The sequence below is a fragment of the Lissotriton helveticus genome, chromosome 8 (genome assembly GCF_964261635.1).
Source record: "Lissotriton helveticus chromosome 8, aLisHel1.1, whole genome shotgun sequence".
Taxonomy (NCBI): domain Eukaryota; kingdom Metazoa; phylum Chordata; class Amphibia; order Caudata; family Salamandridae; genus Lissotriton; species Lissotriton helveticus.
The window spans coordinates 1337234654-1337253492 of NC_136069.1; the positions used below are offsets into that span (position 1 = coordinate 1337234654).

At 44.9% G+C, this 18839-nt stretch overlaps 1 protein-coding gene across 2 annotated transcripts in view; it reads right to left on the reverse strand.

Annotated features, from left to right (window-relative positions):
* SLC35A5 (solute carrier family 35 member A5) overlaps positions 1-18839 on the reverse strand; it is a 155880-nt gene that overhangs the window by 119575 nt on the left and 17466 nt on the right. For both annotated transcript variants that reach the window (XM_078658314.1, XM_078658315.1), the window contains exon 3: positions 14938-15077. In XM_078658314.1, coding sequence (XP_078514440.1) covers positions 14938-15064 — 127 coding nt within the window. In that variant the 5' untranslated portion in view covers positions 15065-15077. The remainder of the gene's footprint in view (positions 1-14937; positions 15078-18839) is intronic.

The following is an 18839-nucleotide window of genomic DNA, read 5'->3' on the forward strand; positions in this document are numbered from 1 at the left end:
TAAGAGCTGCGGGGTGCTGAGGGACATAGTGCGCACGCTGACTAAACTTGAATCAGAACTTAAAGCCCTAGAGGCGGAGATGGTCAAAAACCCTCGCCCTGACCTGGCGCAGGAATTCAGGTCTAAGCTTTAGTCCTTTGAGGAGGAAGCTGCCAGGGAGGTGAAGTTCCGAGGCAAGTACTGGACGGCTAGGCGATTCTGCGAGGGGGACCGACCGGGAAAGGTACTTGCTGCACTCACGAGACACCAGCGCTATGCTACCCATATATTGGAAATCACTAATGGCGAGGGTGGGACCTATCAGGACACAAAAAGGATACAGGACACCTTCCTACAGCACTACAAACAATTATATTCCACGCAGCAGGAAGGTGAAGTGGAGTTCGGGAACTTCCTTGATGACATAGCGCTATGTTGGCTTGGCGACAGTCACAGGGCCTTTCTTGGGTGTCCTTTCGACCTAGATGAGATTAGGGATGCTATCATGTCCCTCAGTAACGGCAAAGCTGCAGGACTGGACGGCCTTCCAGCTGAATTTTACAAGTGCTACATTGATATTATGGCACCGGTGCTGAAGGAAGTCTTTGAAGAGTCGCTGGAGGTGGGGACACTACCAGGCTCAATGAGGGAGGTGGCGATTACCTCACTTCTGAAGCCAGGGAAAAATCCATTAGATACTGACTCCTATAGACCCCTTTCGCTGCTGAATTGTGATGCAAAAATACTTGCCAAAGTGTTAGCGACTAGGCTGTCCCTACTCATGACTACCCTGGTGCTACCGGATCAGTCTGGCTTTGTGCCAGGGCGAGCAACGTCGCATAACCTTCGTACGCTGTTCTCCCTTATACCCACCATTGCGCCTGAGCTGCCTGTTGCCGCTGTGTTTCTTGACGCCACCAAAGTGTTTGATTCTGTGGAATGGGGCTACCTCATGGCTATTTTGATTGGAATGGGATTTCCTCGGATTTTCATCTCATGGGTGAAGCTGCTATACACTGCCCCAGTCGCCAGGGTCGTCATAAATGGTGTGCTTTCTACACAAATGCCGATCACAAGAGGGACCAGGCAGGGCTGCCCCCTGTCGCCCCTGCTTTTCGCCTTGGCAATCGAGCCATTGGCATGCAGGATCCGGCAACTACATAAGGCCAGCGCCTTTAACTGCTACCAACGGCAGATAGGGATTTCCTTATACGCGGATGACGTTACCCTGTACGTGCGGCACCCACAGCAGAACCTTAACCCAATCCTGAGGGAATTTATTCTTTTTGGCGGCATGTCCGGAGTGCACATTAACTGGAAGAAATCACAATTCTTCCCCCTCACGGCCTCGGTTGACCAATTCCAATTGGACTACCCCCTAGAATGGTGCAGTTCGGAACTCAGATACCTGGGCATTGAGATATCGCTCAATAAAGAGGACACTATCCGGCTGAACTATGGCGTGGCTATCTCGCAATTGACAGACAATGTGACTCGCTGGATGGCCCTGCCGCTTTCGATGGCAGGCAGAGCCTCACTGATCAAGATGATCATGCTCCCGCGTTTCCTATACCTTTTTCAGAATATTCCCTACTACCCAGGCTCCTATTTCTTTAAGAGACTGCGAACTGAGCTTCTTCGCCTATTTTGGGGAGGTAAACAACCGCGGCTTAGCTGGGCGGTCTTGACACAACCATACGACAAGGGCGGATTCGATGTGCCGGATCTTGCAGTGTACTATCTTAGTGCTCAGGCGCAATACGCCTACCACTGGGTTAATCCCGCTCCCTTTAAGCCACAGATTGCAGCTGAAGAATGGATTGCGCATCCGCTTCCGCTTAACGGCATGCTAATGGGAGTGATTGGTGATATTGAGATGCCTGCCACCACAGTCACATGTACTATCGACGCCTGGAGGAGAGTGGCTAAATTGCTCGACGCTCCCATGCTTTATTCACCTGCAATGCCCCCAACGTGCCACCCGAGGCTGTCATTGTTACTAGAAAATGGATTTCGATCCATGTGTAAGCGCGTTCACATAAGTACATGGGGTGATTTGTTCCAGGACGGGATATTTCGTACCAAAGATCAGATATTTCAGGCGGGTCCCCCGACTCCGATGGAGGTGTTTTACTATATTAGGCTTCGTCAGGGTATGCGTGACATACTCCCCAGCTTCCCGGATGAACCAGGGGTAGTATTGCCCTTGCATGTGCTATTGGTGTCAGATGGGAGGCATATGGTGTCAAAACTGTATAATAACATCCGGACGCAGCGTCCGCCTGTTAGGTCCAAAGCGCGAGACGACTGGAGCTCTGAACTGGACGCTGAACTCACTGAAGAGCAATGGAAGTATTGCTGCTCGGTCACGGCAAACGTCTCGTCCAGCTGTCGACTGAAAATCATTCACTACAAGTTTATTCAGAGATATTATTACACGCCAGTCAGGAAGCTGCGATTTCATCTCTCAGACGACGACAGGTGCGCGCGATGCCGCTCCGAAGGCGCGGGCTTCCTTCATCTGGCCTGGGAGTGTGGCGCGATACAGGAATATTGGACGCAGGTGCATGCTGCGATTCAGGTCATGATTGCAGGCCCTCTTCCACTAGACCCGGTGCTGATGCTGTTGGGGTATACCAAAGACATACCCAAATCGCACCGACGATTCGTAGATATTGCGTTGCTCCTTGCTAAAAGGAGAGTAGCCTGCAGATGGGGGAGGGGCAGGGCACCAAAATTCAAAGAATGGATGGATGATATCACATACTGCCAAGACCAACATGGCGTCTATGCAGAGTTAATGCCCGCTCGTTGCAGGCTCAAAGATATCTGGTCCCCGTTACAGCTCTACTGGATATCCCAAGTGACTCACAGTGACACCTCTGCGGATGAGGGTCAGATAGCTGAGCCCTGAACAAATTAATGTCGTCTGGTGCTCGGATACAACTGCAACAAACCTAGCTGGTGGGAACAGAGTCTCTCTGCTCGAGGAGAAGCGGGCTGCTCAGCGTCGAGACGTGGTAAAGGGCTATAGGACACCTGCAGTTCGGATACTGCTATATGCTGGGCACACGATGCAGGCCCCCCCGATATCCTAATGCTGTAATCAAGTTGGGATTTTACATGCACATTGGGTTCAGTGACTAAGCACATGTAGGGATGGCCCCTGAATGGTTGGAAACCATGCATCACCTCATGACAGACACCATTCTGAGTACCCACATTCCATATGCATACTCGGAGGGGGCGAAGGGACACCCTTGATGCTGCACGCATGGTACACTAATGCTAATAGGGATGCTGATGGCCGCCTGGTAAGGATTGAGTCAGCCACGTTTCACGGGCAGTCTGATGCTCGTCCTCTCTAATACACATTGCTTGTAACAAACTAATTTGTTGATGGATTGGCCTGCAAGGGCATTGGGTCTTTCCTAATACTTGCATCCCTCACTGCATTGTGCGCAGTGCTCTGCTACTGTTGTCTCCACCCTGCTGACTGCTGTGCATTGTTTTGCTGTTAAGACATGATGAGGTAGTCCAGCCCACAGGACTGTACGCTATTCTAATGATGTACCATAAGTATTACGCTCTGTTTGATTGGTAATGATGTGAATGTCATGTATCTCTGTTGACTGCAATAAATAAAGGTTTAATAAAAAAAACCCAAAAAAAACCCTTAAATCTGCGATCTGGTCCAAGCGCAAAACGATAACAGAAAGTGGTACAGTCCAGATTGCAAATGGTCAAACGATTGCGTAGATGCCCAACAAACGGAGCCCAAGAGTAGAGCTTGAAGTCAGAGAGGTGAAGCACCCCCCGGTTATAAGGAAATTTAATAAGCTGTATTGCCTGTTGAGCCAGTCTGTAACCCCAAATAAAACTGCAGATGGCGCCTTCTAATTGTTTAATGAAAGAATTTGGGACATGCAAGGGAATTGTGCAAAATAAATATAAGAATTTGGGTAAAACATTCATTTAATAGCATTACACCGACCAATAATGAGGATGGGAGACTTATTACAGCATTTTTGGTTCTTTATAACAGGTCGTAAGAGAGGCTCATACTTTAGCTTAACAATTTGTTTCACCTGTGATGTAAGCTGAACATCTAGGTATGTAGCAGATGAGGTAACCCCAGGTATCAAAGTTTCTGGCCAAAAAGTTAAGAACTTAGCTACGTTTAGAGTAGATCACCATGTAGGCAGTAATGTTAAGTTCACATCCGCCGGTAATGATAGACTGAATATAATCATTCAGATACAGGAAACACAAATATGGCTCCATATATAGAGCAAATAAAAAAGTGGATAGCAGATACCCATGCGTGCTGCGGCTATAAATCCGAAAAGGAGCGGATAATATCTCCACAAAAGCCAATTGAACACTGGGGCTTCTTTATAAAGCCTGTACCCATTTGCAAAAGCACCCAATCAAGCCTTAGGCAGCATTGTTGTTCATACTCCCACACCAAATGATCAAATGCTTTTACAGCCTCTAATAATGTAATTCCCATGTTAAAACCAGATTTATCTGCCACATTGAAAGCAGAGACCGAGGCGTTAATATGACAAGTAGTGTCCCGCCCCGGAATAAAGCCATGCTGCTGGTACGACACTAACCCGGACATAAGGAGAGCAAGCCGGGCTGCCAGAATCTTTGCAAATATTTTTGCACAGGGTTGACAAGAGAAATAGGGCGATATAAACTAAACTCCTCCAATGGCTTACATTTCTTTAAAAAAAGAAAAAGAAAAATGTACTATATCAGTCAGTCAAACATCTTTATTTCGCTTTGTTTCTGTAGCATAAAAAGTCCATACATATAAAAACAGCCACATTGAATAAACAGTGAATTCATGATCAGTGCTAAAACTCATTCTGAGGATTCATACCTTAAACTATCTAGCAGGAAAAGTATAGTTTGATAGTTTGATGTTCTTTTAAATTAAAAGAAAGTTAAAAAGATAATTTTTCAGAACAATGCAGGGATTGCATTTAAACTAAAAACAGTGATACCCCTATTGTGTCTAGTCTATAATAAAATCACAACCAGATTTATCGTAAATATTTATCATGATAAATTAAGAACAACAGTTAAAAATATCCATTATTATCATTCAATGTGTCATAAAACATAGATATCATAAGTCGTCCTACCATCTACTCAGCTTTGATCTCAAAATAGGTAGGATCGCCTGCCATTCATACAAAGTCCAACGGTATGACGCCCGTGTATGTAAAACCAGTGGACAATTCAGTAGTTGGATTTAAAAAAATAGTGCCCGATGACACGGTCTAAAATCATACATGTGCAAAAGCAGAACAATACATTTGAAAAAATTAAAATTTAAAATCGGACTGTATTGACACACCGTCAAAGGGACATAAGCAACGCTCACTCAAAGAAAGAGCATTTATAAGTAAGTCAAGCATCATTGGAATATAATTTAGACTGAATCTTGTTAAAATGAAGCAATGCTGCAAATTCTGTAAAAAAACAAAACTAAATAAGACTGGGCCCCTTGATATGGGGGAGGCACCTGACACAGACCAACAGTGGCTTTGTTATTATTTCCCTCCCATCTATTAGCAGCAGCCCTTGCTAGAAACGTTTCCTTGAGCCTCACCTTTGAAAATGACAAGCACGAGGAAGGAGGCTCAAATAATTCTAAAAGCAGTAACTCCTCAAGGGTGCCATTTACATATTGCAACCAGGGGGATCTTTAGTACAAGATCAAGGTTTAGACAATCCCTCAATACAGTAAGGTTCAAAATAATAGTCTCCCTCCTCCATATCAAGAGCCGAAGTAGAATTGGCTCAAGCCGAATATTATCTGTAATGTATGGTAAACCCAGCTCCCTGTAGCATATAAAGTTCAAACAACTTTGGGGCAAAGCTAAGAGCCTTAACATGCATCCACGGCTCGCTTGAGAGATTAGATATCCACATTAGCCCAGACTGCAGCCCCAAGTAGCGATCGAGATGGTTTTGGCTGCATATGTCTAAAATCTCAGGAATAGGTTTAGACCCAATCTTTTTTGTACCCAAATGTCTTTGTAAAGTAAAAACAATTGCCCCTATGCTTTTTTCTCACATCAGCGCTCTATGAGAGGCCATATTATTCCAAGAGAACTTACTGTCAGAGTATTTCCAAGTAGAAAAACATTTCAGCCATATCAACCCTTCAATTTTCTATCTGAAAAGCTGGGGATTTCATGGGTCTGACCAAGAGATAGGCACACAAGTCTTAAATTCATTCACATAGAGATCCAAGTTTTTCATGAAGGCGGTACAATCCTCTATGAGTCTCTGCACTGCTCGACCAGTTCTGGCAATAAGCACTGCATCATCAGCATAGAGAGGAGACCTGATTCAATATATGGGACGTCTCTGGAGCTCCCCGCTAAAACAACCTCAACTCTGTTAGTATAAAGTGAAAACAGAAATGATGCGAGGACGCAACCTTGTCCAATGCCCTGTTCGAGGTCAAAGAACTTAGTGCACTCACCATTCCTGCCATAAGAAACACTTGAGATCCCCTGGGAATAAATCTGTCTTATGAAGGTAACAATGGGGAACGTCAACTTCCATCTCCTCCATAATAACCCACAGTTTGGAATGGGAAACAGCCTAACGTGGCTGTTAAATCCATGAAGATTTGTCCTACTAAGCTAGCGTCTACTTAGCTATTACCATGCTCAAACTAAGACACTGGTCAATAGTCTCTTTGCCCTATCTGAAGTCATACTTAGTTTTAGCTAAAATATTTTTTTCCTCTGCCCACTCCTCCAATCTGAGTATCAGCATGCGCCCCATGAGTTTATCCATGCTATCAATCAATGATGACATGAGTCTGTAATTTTGGGTATTCAACTTATCCCCTTTATTAGTCATATTCAAGAGCAAGGCATTTCCCCGCTAGCCCCAATATATTGAATAACTAATCAAAAGAGGAACAATAATCTTGAAGGTTTTTATCAAATTCTAACGGTATTGCATCGTCGCCTGCTGCTTTGCCAGAGGGTAGCACAGATAAAGCCACAATAATTTAATTATGGGCGATATCGTCCTGGAGAGCAGAGACATGATTCTCATCAAGAATAGGTTAACTGCAGCCCTGAAGGTTTCGCCCAAACCCAGTCCTGTCAAACGATAAGGCTGGCTATACAGACTCAGATAGAAAACAGAGAATTGCTCTGCAATTGCCTGTGGATTTGTGTGTGTAGCAGACCATCACCTTTGATGGAAATGGAGGAGTCTTGGATTTCAAATCTGCAATTTGGTGCGCCAACATGCGCCTAACTTACTCTCCATTCTCACATTGGAGAGCTTGGTACCTACTGTAATTAACCACAATCTTCTCTTTCAATGCCCTACCCAATGTTTTTTTTTTGTTGAAACTTTTTATTAATTTTATAAATACAAACACAAACAACTTGCAAGGAATAAAGAAAAAGAGAAGACAGCAATATAAACAACGTTGCATTACATGGTGCAGGAGCGGGGAAGGCCAACCAATGAGCGTATTTTCCATCAAAAAAGAGTCTCGCATGGGGGGGGGGGCAGAAGGAACAAAATGTATCCAATACACAGTAAGAAGTGGAGGAACCCTCGGGTTACGGGGACGTAGGCTCAACATCTGGGTCAGGGAGAGGGGGGGTACATATATCGCCACGGTAAGTGTTCCACTGAGTCCACATCTTCCCCCATTTTCGGGGGGTACCTCGGGAAGTATATACAGTTTTTTCCCTGAACATGCACCAGTCCATGTTTTGTTTCCACCTCCGAATCCCGGGTGGTCCCTGAGCGCCCCACAGTTGCGCAATGTCTCTTTTGGCGATCATATTGCCCAAGGTCACCCATCGAAGCTGCGATACGGAGTAGTCGTTCGGTTCCCATACATTCAGCAAGCATCTCCTAGCCTCTGGCATCGATCGCACCCCCGTAACCTCACTCATCACCTCGTGCACACTGGTCCAGAATCGCACTCTCTCAGGGCATTCCCAGATGATATGTAAAAAGGTGCCCAGGAGACCGCATCCACGCCGACACAAACCATCCACAGAAAAGCCCATGTGTACCAAACGGGGACCAGTCACATACACTCTATGCAGGATTTTAAGTTGCACAAATCTAAGGCGCGCCTGGATGGCCACCTCCTTAGGGGAGGAGATCGCCGCCTGCCAGTCCTCATCGTCCAGCTCCAGCCCATCACCAATCCAGACCTCTCTAAGGCGAAACAGGAGATCAGACCTGGAGTTGATCAGTTTTTTATAAATAAGCGAAATCGTACTATCAGGAACATGTCCGTCTAGTACCCTATCCTCAAGCGGTGACGACTCCGGAATCTCCACACCCGAAGGGAAGACCGAGAGCACCGCATGGCGGACCTGCACATAGCGAAAAAACTCGCGATCGCTCAGAGCGTACTCGGTTTTCAATTCCTCAAACGTCTTCATTCTCCCCTTAGTCCAAACATCATCAATCCTGCTGATACCTATCAAGTCCCACCTGTCAAACCCCTTCGACTGCCAGAGAGAGCCAAGTCTATCGGATGCATACAGTGGGGTGGCACGAGTCAATTTATCAGTCCACCCAAGCGCCATGGAAGCATGCCTCCACACCTGGACAGCCGTCCTAGTGGGGCCCGTTACGTTTCGAGGGGTGATTCTCGAGTAGAGGGCTCTATTATAGTCACCCCCCCGGTAACAACCATTTGTCCATCTCGAAGGCCGGATTAGGCAAAGGGCCATACATGCAGTGATTTATTGCCCCCAATTGAGACGCCCAATAATAGCGACGGATATCTGGCAAAGCAATTCCACCGTCGTACCACGGAAGCGACAGTTTAGCGATGGCGATCCGGGGCCTACCCCCCAAAGCAGTTGTCTCTGTAAACTCTCAACCTCACGGAAATATTTAGCCGGGACAACGTCAAGTGCGTTTTGCAATGCATAGAGGAAGCGGGGCAGTGACATCATCTTAAACAATGCCGCCCTACCTAGGGGAGAGAGAGGGAGTTTCCCCCAAGCGACAACATCTGCCCGAAGGCGCTGAAGAGGGGGCAGCAAGTTCCGGTCAAACCGCAGTTCAGGTTTCAGAGTGATAAAAATGCCTAGGTATTTAAAGCCATCTCTCACAATCGCGATAGGACAGCCACTCGGCAGAAGAGGGGCGTCTCCCGACAGGACGTATACACAGGACTTCGACCAATTGATGACAAGACCCGAGTTTTTGCGAAAGGACGTTAAGACATCGAACAGTACAATGAGGGATTTACGGGGAGATGTGAGATACAGCAGAATATCATCAGCATAGAGAGATACACGGTCTTCAAACCCCGAATTCCATCTAATGCCCCTCAGGGACGGCTCCCACCTCAACCAGGCCGCCAGCGGTTCCAAGGCGAGAGCAAATAACAAGGGGGGCAGGGGACAGCCCTGTCGCGTTCCCCTGCCTAGTGCAAAGGGTGCAGAGACCCGACCATTGACCACCACCCGAGCCATGGGACCGGAGTAAAGCAATTTGACCCACCGAACAAACTCCGGACCGAAACCAAACTTGGCGAGAACCGCCCACAAATACGGCCATTCAATCGTATCAAACGCCATCGTAGCGTCCAAGGACGCCAAGATGGCGGGCTCACGTAGCGTCCCGGCTCGTGCCAAGACGCCATGCAACCTTCGGAGGTTAAGCGCCGTGTTGCGTTGCGGTATAAAGCCGGACTGGTCAGGGTGAACCAGGTCCCCAATGACAGTCGCCAAACGTGTCGCCAGCAGCCTGGCCAAAATTTTAGGCTCCGCATTAATCGCCCTACCCAATGTTGACCAATTTTCAAAGAGAAATATAATTTCTGTTGATCTGGCCTCCTCTTTACAATTTCACATACATGTGAATTTTGTAACGGTGTAATTAACGGGCAAAGTGCCTGCACATTGTTTAGTTTATCTCTGTTTTAGCAAAGAGTGAACTGCTATGTGATACCCCTAATAAAAGTCTTAATTGCATCCCAGTCAAACGGAGAAGATGCAGAACCAGAATTGATTTGAACAAACTCGGACAAGGTTTTAGACATAGTCAGGATATACTCCGTTTCTAAAAGTAGATGGAGAGGAAAAGAAAAAGGGTGCCTCTGTTTTTTTATCGCCTGGAAATGGCAGTATAATACAGGATTATGATCCAAGGTAACTCGGAGACATGCTTGCTGAATGTAGTAAGCTACCACTAACAAAATCCAGATCAATCCTGGAATAGTGTTTATGTGGGCTTGCTGTACCACTGACTTGGCCTGCATGCATCAGCGAGTCAAGGAATTGCCTGGCTGGCAGCAACCGAAGAAACTGGTCGTGGGGATATGTGCACTCCAGGTCCTGCATACATGCCCTACTCAATATCTGTACACAAAAGGATATGCAATTCCTATGATGTGGGGGGGGGGGCAACAGAGAGGGGAGGGAGCATGGACGGCCAACGGGTGAAGGAACAAATCTGGGGGAAGGGGAGTGCTCCAATAGGAGCAAGGGCCCTCACACACCCAGAGAAGTGTCTTGCTTCATCATAGGGCAGCTCATCGCCGAGCCGGCGCTGCAATGCCAGACGGGCCCCGCGGGGGCGCTCTTTGCTGGAGATCTTTAATGATGTTAAACCGTATGACTCTATTAGGGTGAAGCAGTGGGGCACAAAAACAAGGTGGGTAGAATAGTGTAGTGGGGTCTTAAAATTAGCTACAAGGGTCCAAAATGTCCATTATTCGCTGGACACTGGTGCTATGGTTACCCTTTTGTGTACAGATATGTGCAATCGCCCATAAAAAAAACCCAAAAAAAACAAACCAATCTTGCACTGGATATCCACGCTATCAGCTATCTGTCAGGGACCTACACAACTCCTACTTACCCAAAATGGAATAGCTAAAGCCTTGCCATGGACAGAGGAGAGGAAAAAAAGACCTCAGGGCCGTGGCCCTAAATGTTGATCAGGAGCTGGCTGCCAAGCACTCTGCACAACTGTGGCTCCGTGTCAAGGGGAGGGGGGAATTAATGCATTCTGTAAGGTCACCCCCACTGATACAGCCTCCCAGAGGCAAGAAGGAGGACTAAGGAGCAGCAGCAGTGAGCACTGGCCCCAGTGAGTAGGGATGAACCTTGAAAGAAGGAAGAATCCTACCTGTACAACCACACTATACCTGGGGGTCATAACCGGAGGCTCAGGCGGGACACAACCTCCTCGAATAGCGCTCATACACTGACCAACCTATTTGTCAGCGCTGGTAAGTGATGGCTACGGGCATGTGGGGAATGTGGTCTATGGTAGGTCTGAATGTTTACACACCAACAAAAGATCCTTGACAAAATGGGCCCCATACTTCTAGACGCAGATGCCACAATTCACATTGTCAGTGAAAATTTACATGTCAGAGAGAGAGATTTGGATAGAAACACGTCCCATACAGAGACCTCATGCACACCCAGTGGGACTAGAACAGTTTGACCATGAACTGGGCTTTTCCCCCATATGCAGACCCAAGTACCCCTAGGACAGGCAATTTTCATTTTTTTCGGGAGCCCCAAATGTTAAAAACTAGATTATATTTTCATGCCAAGAGAGGAAACCACAGCAATGCAAGAGGCAGAATACCTAACCAGTGGCATCTCTGCCCATGCTCCACTTAAGACAGTGGTACAAAAGGGGGTGGTGATGGACGGAGCATCTGAACCAATCAAACACTCACACCCAGTCAACAGATCTGGGTTTAATCCATCACCGTTCTTTAGCCCACTCTGCCACCCCAGTTCAGACATGGCCATATGCAAATAAGTCTGACCCTGTGCCTCATGGGAACAATGCAGCCCGAACTGCCAAGCCATGCCTTCCCTGGACCGGAAACAAGCTTCCGAGGACCGGTTTCTGGCATTTCAGCCGTCTTCAGCCCGGCTTGCTTGAATTCAGTGGCAAAGTGAGCAAGGGACTCACGTCTGAGCATACCCTGCCAACTTATGGCGAACAAAGTGGTACAAAAGGGGGTGGTGATGGACGGAGCATCTGAACCAATCAAACACTCACACCCAGTCAACAGATCTGGGTTTAATCCATCACCGTTCTTTAGCCCACTCTGCCACCCCAGTTCAGATATGGCCATATGCAAATTGCCACTGGATTCAAGCAAGCCTGGCTGAAGATGGCTGAAATGCCAGAAACCGGTCCTAGGAAGCTTGTTTCCGTCCAGGGAAGGCATGGCTTGGCAGTTCGGGCTGGACTGTTCCCATGAGGCACTGGGTCAGACTGATTTGCATATGGCCTGTTCACTTCTTGAACAGGGGGCAATCTCTACCTCAAGCCCTTGGAGAAACTCACAAGAATAGATTGCAGAGAGTTCAGTCCTGTCCCTTCAATGCCCAAGACAGAAGCAGCCACTGCAGGCCAACACAGCAAAGCGCTTACCAAAGTAGTAGTTCCTCCTCACAGCTTCTCCAGCTCTAAAGTTCAGGGGTTTGGGCTCCACTTTTTATAGCCCAGAATCCTTTGTCCACTCAGGCAGAGAGAGTCTGTGCTCAGCCAGAACCAGTTCTGCCCTCTCTGGTTTGGCTTCCTGGCAGGAGGCAGAGACAGCATTGTCAAAGGTAGATCAGGCCCATTCAGGTGAAAAGGAAATCACCTCCCCCTACTCAGCCCAGGTCTATTCAGCCCTTTCCTGACCCACCTAGACTATCTGGAGCCACGGCTCCTCCCCAGCCCCTGTCATCCAGAACACAGACAGTCAATCCACAAACCCAGTGAAGGCCTACTGGATGGCTGAGCAAGAAAATACCTACTTTCTAAAAGTGGTATTTTCAAACACAGAATGTAAAAATCACCTTCCCTAAAAAATGAATCTTTAGATTCTGGGTTCAGGCATACTAAATGTCATTCCTCTACATAGTTACCAGGGCCAGTTATGTTTGTAACAAACTCCTTATCCAGTCCTATGGAAACAGGTAGCCTTGCAATAGTGAAAAACAAAATTGGCAGTAATTCACTATCAGGACACGCCACACACACCAGGGCATGTCCTACTTACTTTTCACATACACTTCACTCAGCCTACCTTAGGGGTGGCTGTTAAGTGAGAAAAGGGATGGTTAGGGCCTGGCAAGAGGGTACACTTGTTAAGTCAACACGGCAGTCCCAGACTGCACACAGGTTCTGCAATGGCAGGCCAGTCACATTTACAGGCTGTTTGTGTGGGTGGCACAATCCAGTGCTGTAGCTCGCTAACAGCATTTGATTTACAGGCCCTGGCACACTCAGTGCACCTTACTAGGGACTGACAAGGAAATCAAATATGCCAATCATGGAAACACCGATCCATAACACAATTTACAACAGGAGCACTTGCACTTTACCACTGGCTAGCAGTGAGAAAAGTGCACAGAGACACTAAGTCAGCAAAACCGGGAGGTCAGAAAGAAAAAACGCAGTGGAAACACACCAAGAGATGCAAAGTCTAAAACTGCCTACATAGCCTGACACACCTTGCATGAGAAGGTCTGTCCAGTGAGGAAGTTGTCAGACAGCAAAGGGATGAGTCAACAATATAACTTTCTTGACCTGAACTATTTTTAGTGAAACACCGATGACCCAGATCATGGACCTCTAATGTTACCAATGTTTAACGAGGAACAAGATTGAACACATATGATTGAGTGATTCATTGCTGTTGATCGTTTGCACTTTTTTTTTTTAAACATTACGAGTGGGTGGTAATGGACATTTTTTTTCTTTTACTGCAATTATTTTAATCACTTCAACAGTTAATAAAATTCTAAAATCTTTTACAAAAAGTGACACGTGCAGAATGTGCTGCGCTTTAAAGTTACCCCAAGCCAAACACACTAGATTCTACCATAACCTTGGTGACGTTTTTGCTCAAACTTACTAGACACTCCTTTTGGGAAGATTCCCTGACCCGATGTTGTTCAAGCAACTGCCCTCACAGTCTGCAACACGGCATCCACAGAACTGCCACAATCAACTATGAGATCTGCAGATCCACACTGACATTACACATCAACTCCCTGAGATGATTTGCACAGTTAATGGATGAATATAGTACATCACTGAGGTTGGAAGAGGACCCATCTGCTGGGTCATACCTTGTATTAAAAACCACTAATGTGATCAGACCGCCAAGTAGCAACTTCTCCAATCTTGATTGAAACCCTCTTACTTCAATCTGTAATGTTTGAATCACTCAGAAGCTTACATCTATTTTAGGTTAGATTGCCACTCTTAATACACCTGCCAGGCTCCAACTTGTTCCAAAACATGGTCTGGCAGAAAGGTCCATGTGGTTCTCTCGGAAGTTAGCAACTTTCAAAACTCAGGTGAGATCAGCCACCTGGCATTGTCTCTTTAAAAGAACACATTGTAATGGACAGAGAAAGTCATCAAATTAAATGAAGACTGATGAAGAGATATTTTCCTCATGGTGCGTAGCCTTTAACACAATCTATATTAGAGTTCTGATCTTGAAATCGCTTTTCTCTTTTAACACTGCTTTGTGAGTTGACGATACATTTTGCTTTAATATCTCTATAGAAATAATGTTGAGATATCCACCTGAGGAAATGCATGAGGAATAAAAATAATGGGCTTTATGTATGTTTGTGATGTTGAAGGGGAAAACACATGAATTTTACAAATAGAAATATGAATGGATATGTTAACAGATTAATAAAAGAACACTTTGTTTATTTAAATGGTCACCTCAAGTGTCTGAATACTGCGGAGCCGGCAGCACAAGACTGTTTTTAATTGCCTTGATATGTTTTCGCTGTGCACCTCTAGAGTTTCTACCAGACAACCTCCTGCACTATCCAAAAAGGTTTTCATGATGGTAACTTAGCTAAATAGCCAAAATAATGAACAAATGTAACAGTACACAACAGTTTAATGTAATGACCATTTTCATTAACTGACCTTCATTGGCAGAGTACTTCACCAACAGAATACGACTACAGAGCAGGCCAATATATACTGTTCCTAGAACGAAAGTGTGTACTGCTGACTTTGAACAACTTACTGGACTGCAGCACATGCATCCCATTTTCCAGAACAATCTGAAATAATACAAATGGAAAAAAATAAGATTTGCACAAAACTTCAACTTGCTATATTTTCTATTTCAGTTATGAACTTCCTGTGTGAATAAAACAATATAGTAACAGACAAAGCATAAACAGTGCAATGAGATCGTAAGTAGATACAACCAAACATGTATAGCAGTTAAAACAAACATAATAAAAACAATGCAGGTACTTAAGGCAACATCTGTTAGCTATCACATGTTTGTGATCCCTCGCGCCACAGATCAGTATCTGTATTTTAGTGACTATCTTCATCATTGGTGTATATTGTTTTATAGTCTTGGCCAAATAGTCCAACCACAATGATACATGATGATACATTGGAGGCAACAAAACACTTGCTCACAGTAACAAAGACAGCATCCAAAGCTGAGGTGACATCTCGCAAACATACAGAGCTCTGTGAAAGAATAAGCATTTGCAATGCAATAGGTCTTGCATTTACGAGAGTTTGCGATATTGGCATTTTAAATGACAATGCCTTTTATTTATATGAAATGTTAAAAGAGATAAATAAAAGGCATGGTCATTTAAAATGTTAATTGCGTAAACTCTCACAAATGCAACCCTTTGCATTGCAAATGCGTTTGGCGCTCGTGCTATAAAAATGACAAAAAAGGCGTTAGGAGAGAGATTGGCCTGCCTGCAACAGCAGGCAAAACAAAACTATTTGAGAAAATAGTACTCGTAGGCTGCAATTAAAGCCTACAGAGTAACAACACACGTATCAGGGGATGTCGCCATGGGAGGTTACAAAATGAGACCAATGAACAGCCACAGTTTACAGAGGGCAATGACCAGTAAATGAAAGATGCGGAGCGGAGAGTGGGCGGAGCTTCAAGTCCCTACCTGAATACAGCATGCCTCACAGAGCAGCGCTGCTCAGACTCCACCTAAACTGATGCCCCAGAATATACCAATCAATAGTACGTGGATGATCTCTGAGCAGGCACTCTATAAAAGGTATGCTCTTCATCTTAAACATTTTGAAATCTTTCAGAAGGACTTTATTAGAATGAAATGCTAACACTAGAGAACACAAATATTATGAGACTGTTTCAGTAAGAGAATATGTTTAAGAAAATATGATAACAACTTACTGTTGCAGTTTCCACATAACAGTAGCCAGAGCAATAGTAATTAAAGAGATCAAGAAGACTGCGTTATTTATACTGCAATGCAGCTATCCTGACATTAACAAGTTAAGAAAAGTGCAAGTGAATTATTGTCAGCTGGAAGAGAACGTGTGAGTGAAATACAAAAATCTATATTTGAAAAAACAGCCATTTCTGCCTACTTTTTCACCTGTAGCTTCTTCTAAGTATGGCAGATTTTTTAAAGCAATTTACTGTTACTTCCTCTGGACCCTACTGGCTGCAGGGATATATAGGTTCATCAAGACCTGAGATAGCCAGAGCCAATTACTGGGAGGCACCTTGCAATGGTTGTTCATTGTGTACCAGGTATACAGCAATTCATTTGGTGAAATATAAAGAGAGAAACATAGGTATCAAAGAAACCTATGTATTTCCGAAATTGGAACAAGATATGGAGTTTAGAAGCAGTGGTTATTTGCACATTTCTGAATTTGTGGGTACCCATACTAGTATGTGAATTAGAGAGCATTTTTCAAAAGGTCTTTTTTACACACTGTCTTACATTTGGAAGGCACTAATGCAGAGAAAGACAATTGGTAATAACACTTGTTCTACTAATCTGTGCTACCCCTAAGTATCCAGATATAAATGGTACCTCACTTGCGGGTAGGCAATGTGCCCGCGCAGGAAACAACCCAAAACGCAACGTGGACGCAACACATTTTTTCATACAAAACTGACCCTTTATTTGCAATGTAACTGACCCTTTATTTGCAATGTACCTAACTGTGGATTTTGGGAACTAGCTCAGCAGGCAACTAGGGAAACCTAGCAAACCTGCACATTTCTGAAAACTAGACACCCAGGGGAATCTAGGGTGGGATGACTTGTGTGGCTCTCAACAGAGTCTGCTACCCAGAATCCCCTGCAAACCTCACAATTTGTCCCCAAAAAGAAGAAAAACAAAGATTTTCCTTACACTTCTGAGATGGAAAGCTTGGGAATCTGAGGGGGGGGAAGCACACATTTCTTTACACCAAGCATTCCCCCCAAGTCCCCTGATAAAAATGGTACCTCACTTGTGTGAGCAGGTGAAAACATGTATAACTGGAATAACAACAAGCATTTGCAATGCAATAGGTCTCGCATTAGGAAAGTTTGAGCTATTGGTCTTGTAAATGACAATTTTTTTATTTATGTGTTGGTTTTGAAAATAACGAAAATAATAGCTTTGTCATTTACAATGCCAATACTTTTAACTTTTGCAAATGTGACATCTATAGCATTTGTAATGCAACATGTTTTGTATTTACGTGACTTGATGTATTGATATTACAAATAACAATGGCTTTTATTTTTTTTAAATAATTAATACTTAAATAAAAGTTATTGTAATTTATAATGGCAATAGCTTAAACTTCAGTAAATAACTTTTGTGAAGATTATGCTCAGTGTATTTTATTGTGGCTAAAATCCAAGAACAGAAGAGAAATATTAACATATTTTTGTGACATTTGTAATAAAGCTTGACACATTGAGAGAACATATTTGAACCAGTTGTGGTTGATTAGTTGCACAGATTAATGCTGTGGTGGTGCTGAGTGATGTTGTGGTGGCGACGAGTGATGCTGTGGCGTTCAGTGATGCTGTAGTAGCGCATAGTTATGTTGTGGTGCCCCTGAGTGATGTTGTGGTGCCCCCTGAGTGATGTTGTGGTGTCCCTGAGTGATGCTGTGGTGCCCCTGAGTGATGCTGTGGTGGTGCAATAGATAGAGTGAAGGCGATTGATAGATAAATAGATAGATAGAGTGAGGCAGATAGATAGATTGATAAATAGATAGTGAGGGTAATAGATAGATAGAGTGAGGGCGATAGATAGATAGATAGAGTGAAGGCGATAGATAGATAAATAGATAGATAGATTGATAAATAGATAGTGAGGGTAATAGATAGATAGAGTGAGGGCGATAGATAGATAGAGTGAGGGCGATAGATAGATAGAGTGAGTGAGGGCGATAGATAGAGTGAGTGAGGGCGATCGATAGAGTGAGTGAGGGCGATAGATAGAGTGAGTGAGGGCGATCGATAGAGTGAGTGAGGGCGATAGATAGAGTGAGTGAGGGCGATAGATAGAGTGAGTGAGGGCGATAGATAGATGTGTGTGTGATTGTGTGTGATTGTGTGTGTGTGTGTGGTTGTGTGTGTTTGGTTGTGTGTGTGGTTGTGTGTGTGGTTGTGTGTGTGTGGTTGTGTGTGTGTGTGGTTGTGTGTGTGTGTGTGGTTGTGTGTGTGTGTGGTTGCGTGTGTGTGTGGTTGCGTGTGGTTGTAGGTGTGTGAGGTTGTAGGTGTGGTTGTATGTGTGGTTGTGTGTGGTTGGGTGTGATTGTGTGTGTGTGGTTGTGTGTGCGATTGTGTGTGTGGTGTAGTTGTGTGTATTCATGTGGATGTGTGTATGGTTGTATGTGTGTGTGTGGGGTTAGAGAAGGATGCATGTGGAAGAGAGCAGCAGATCAGCACAGCAGAAGAGAACAGGGAGTTAAAGAAGGAGGCGGGTGGAAGAGAGCAGCATATCAGCACAGGAGAAGAGAACAGGGAGTTATAGAAAGAGGTAGGTGGAAGAGAGCAGCAGATCAGCACG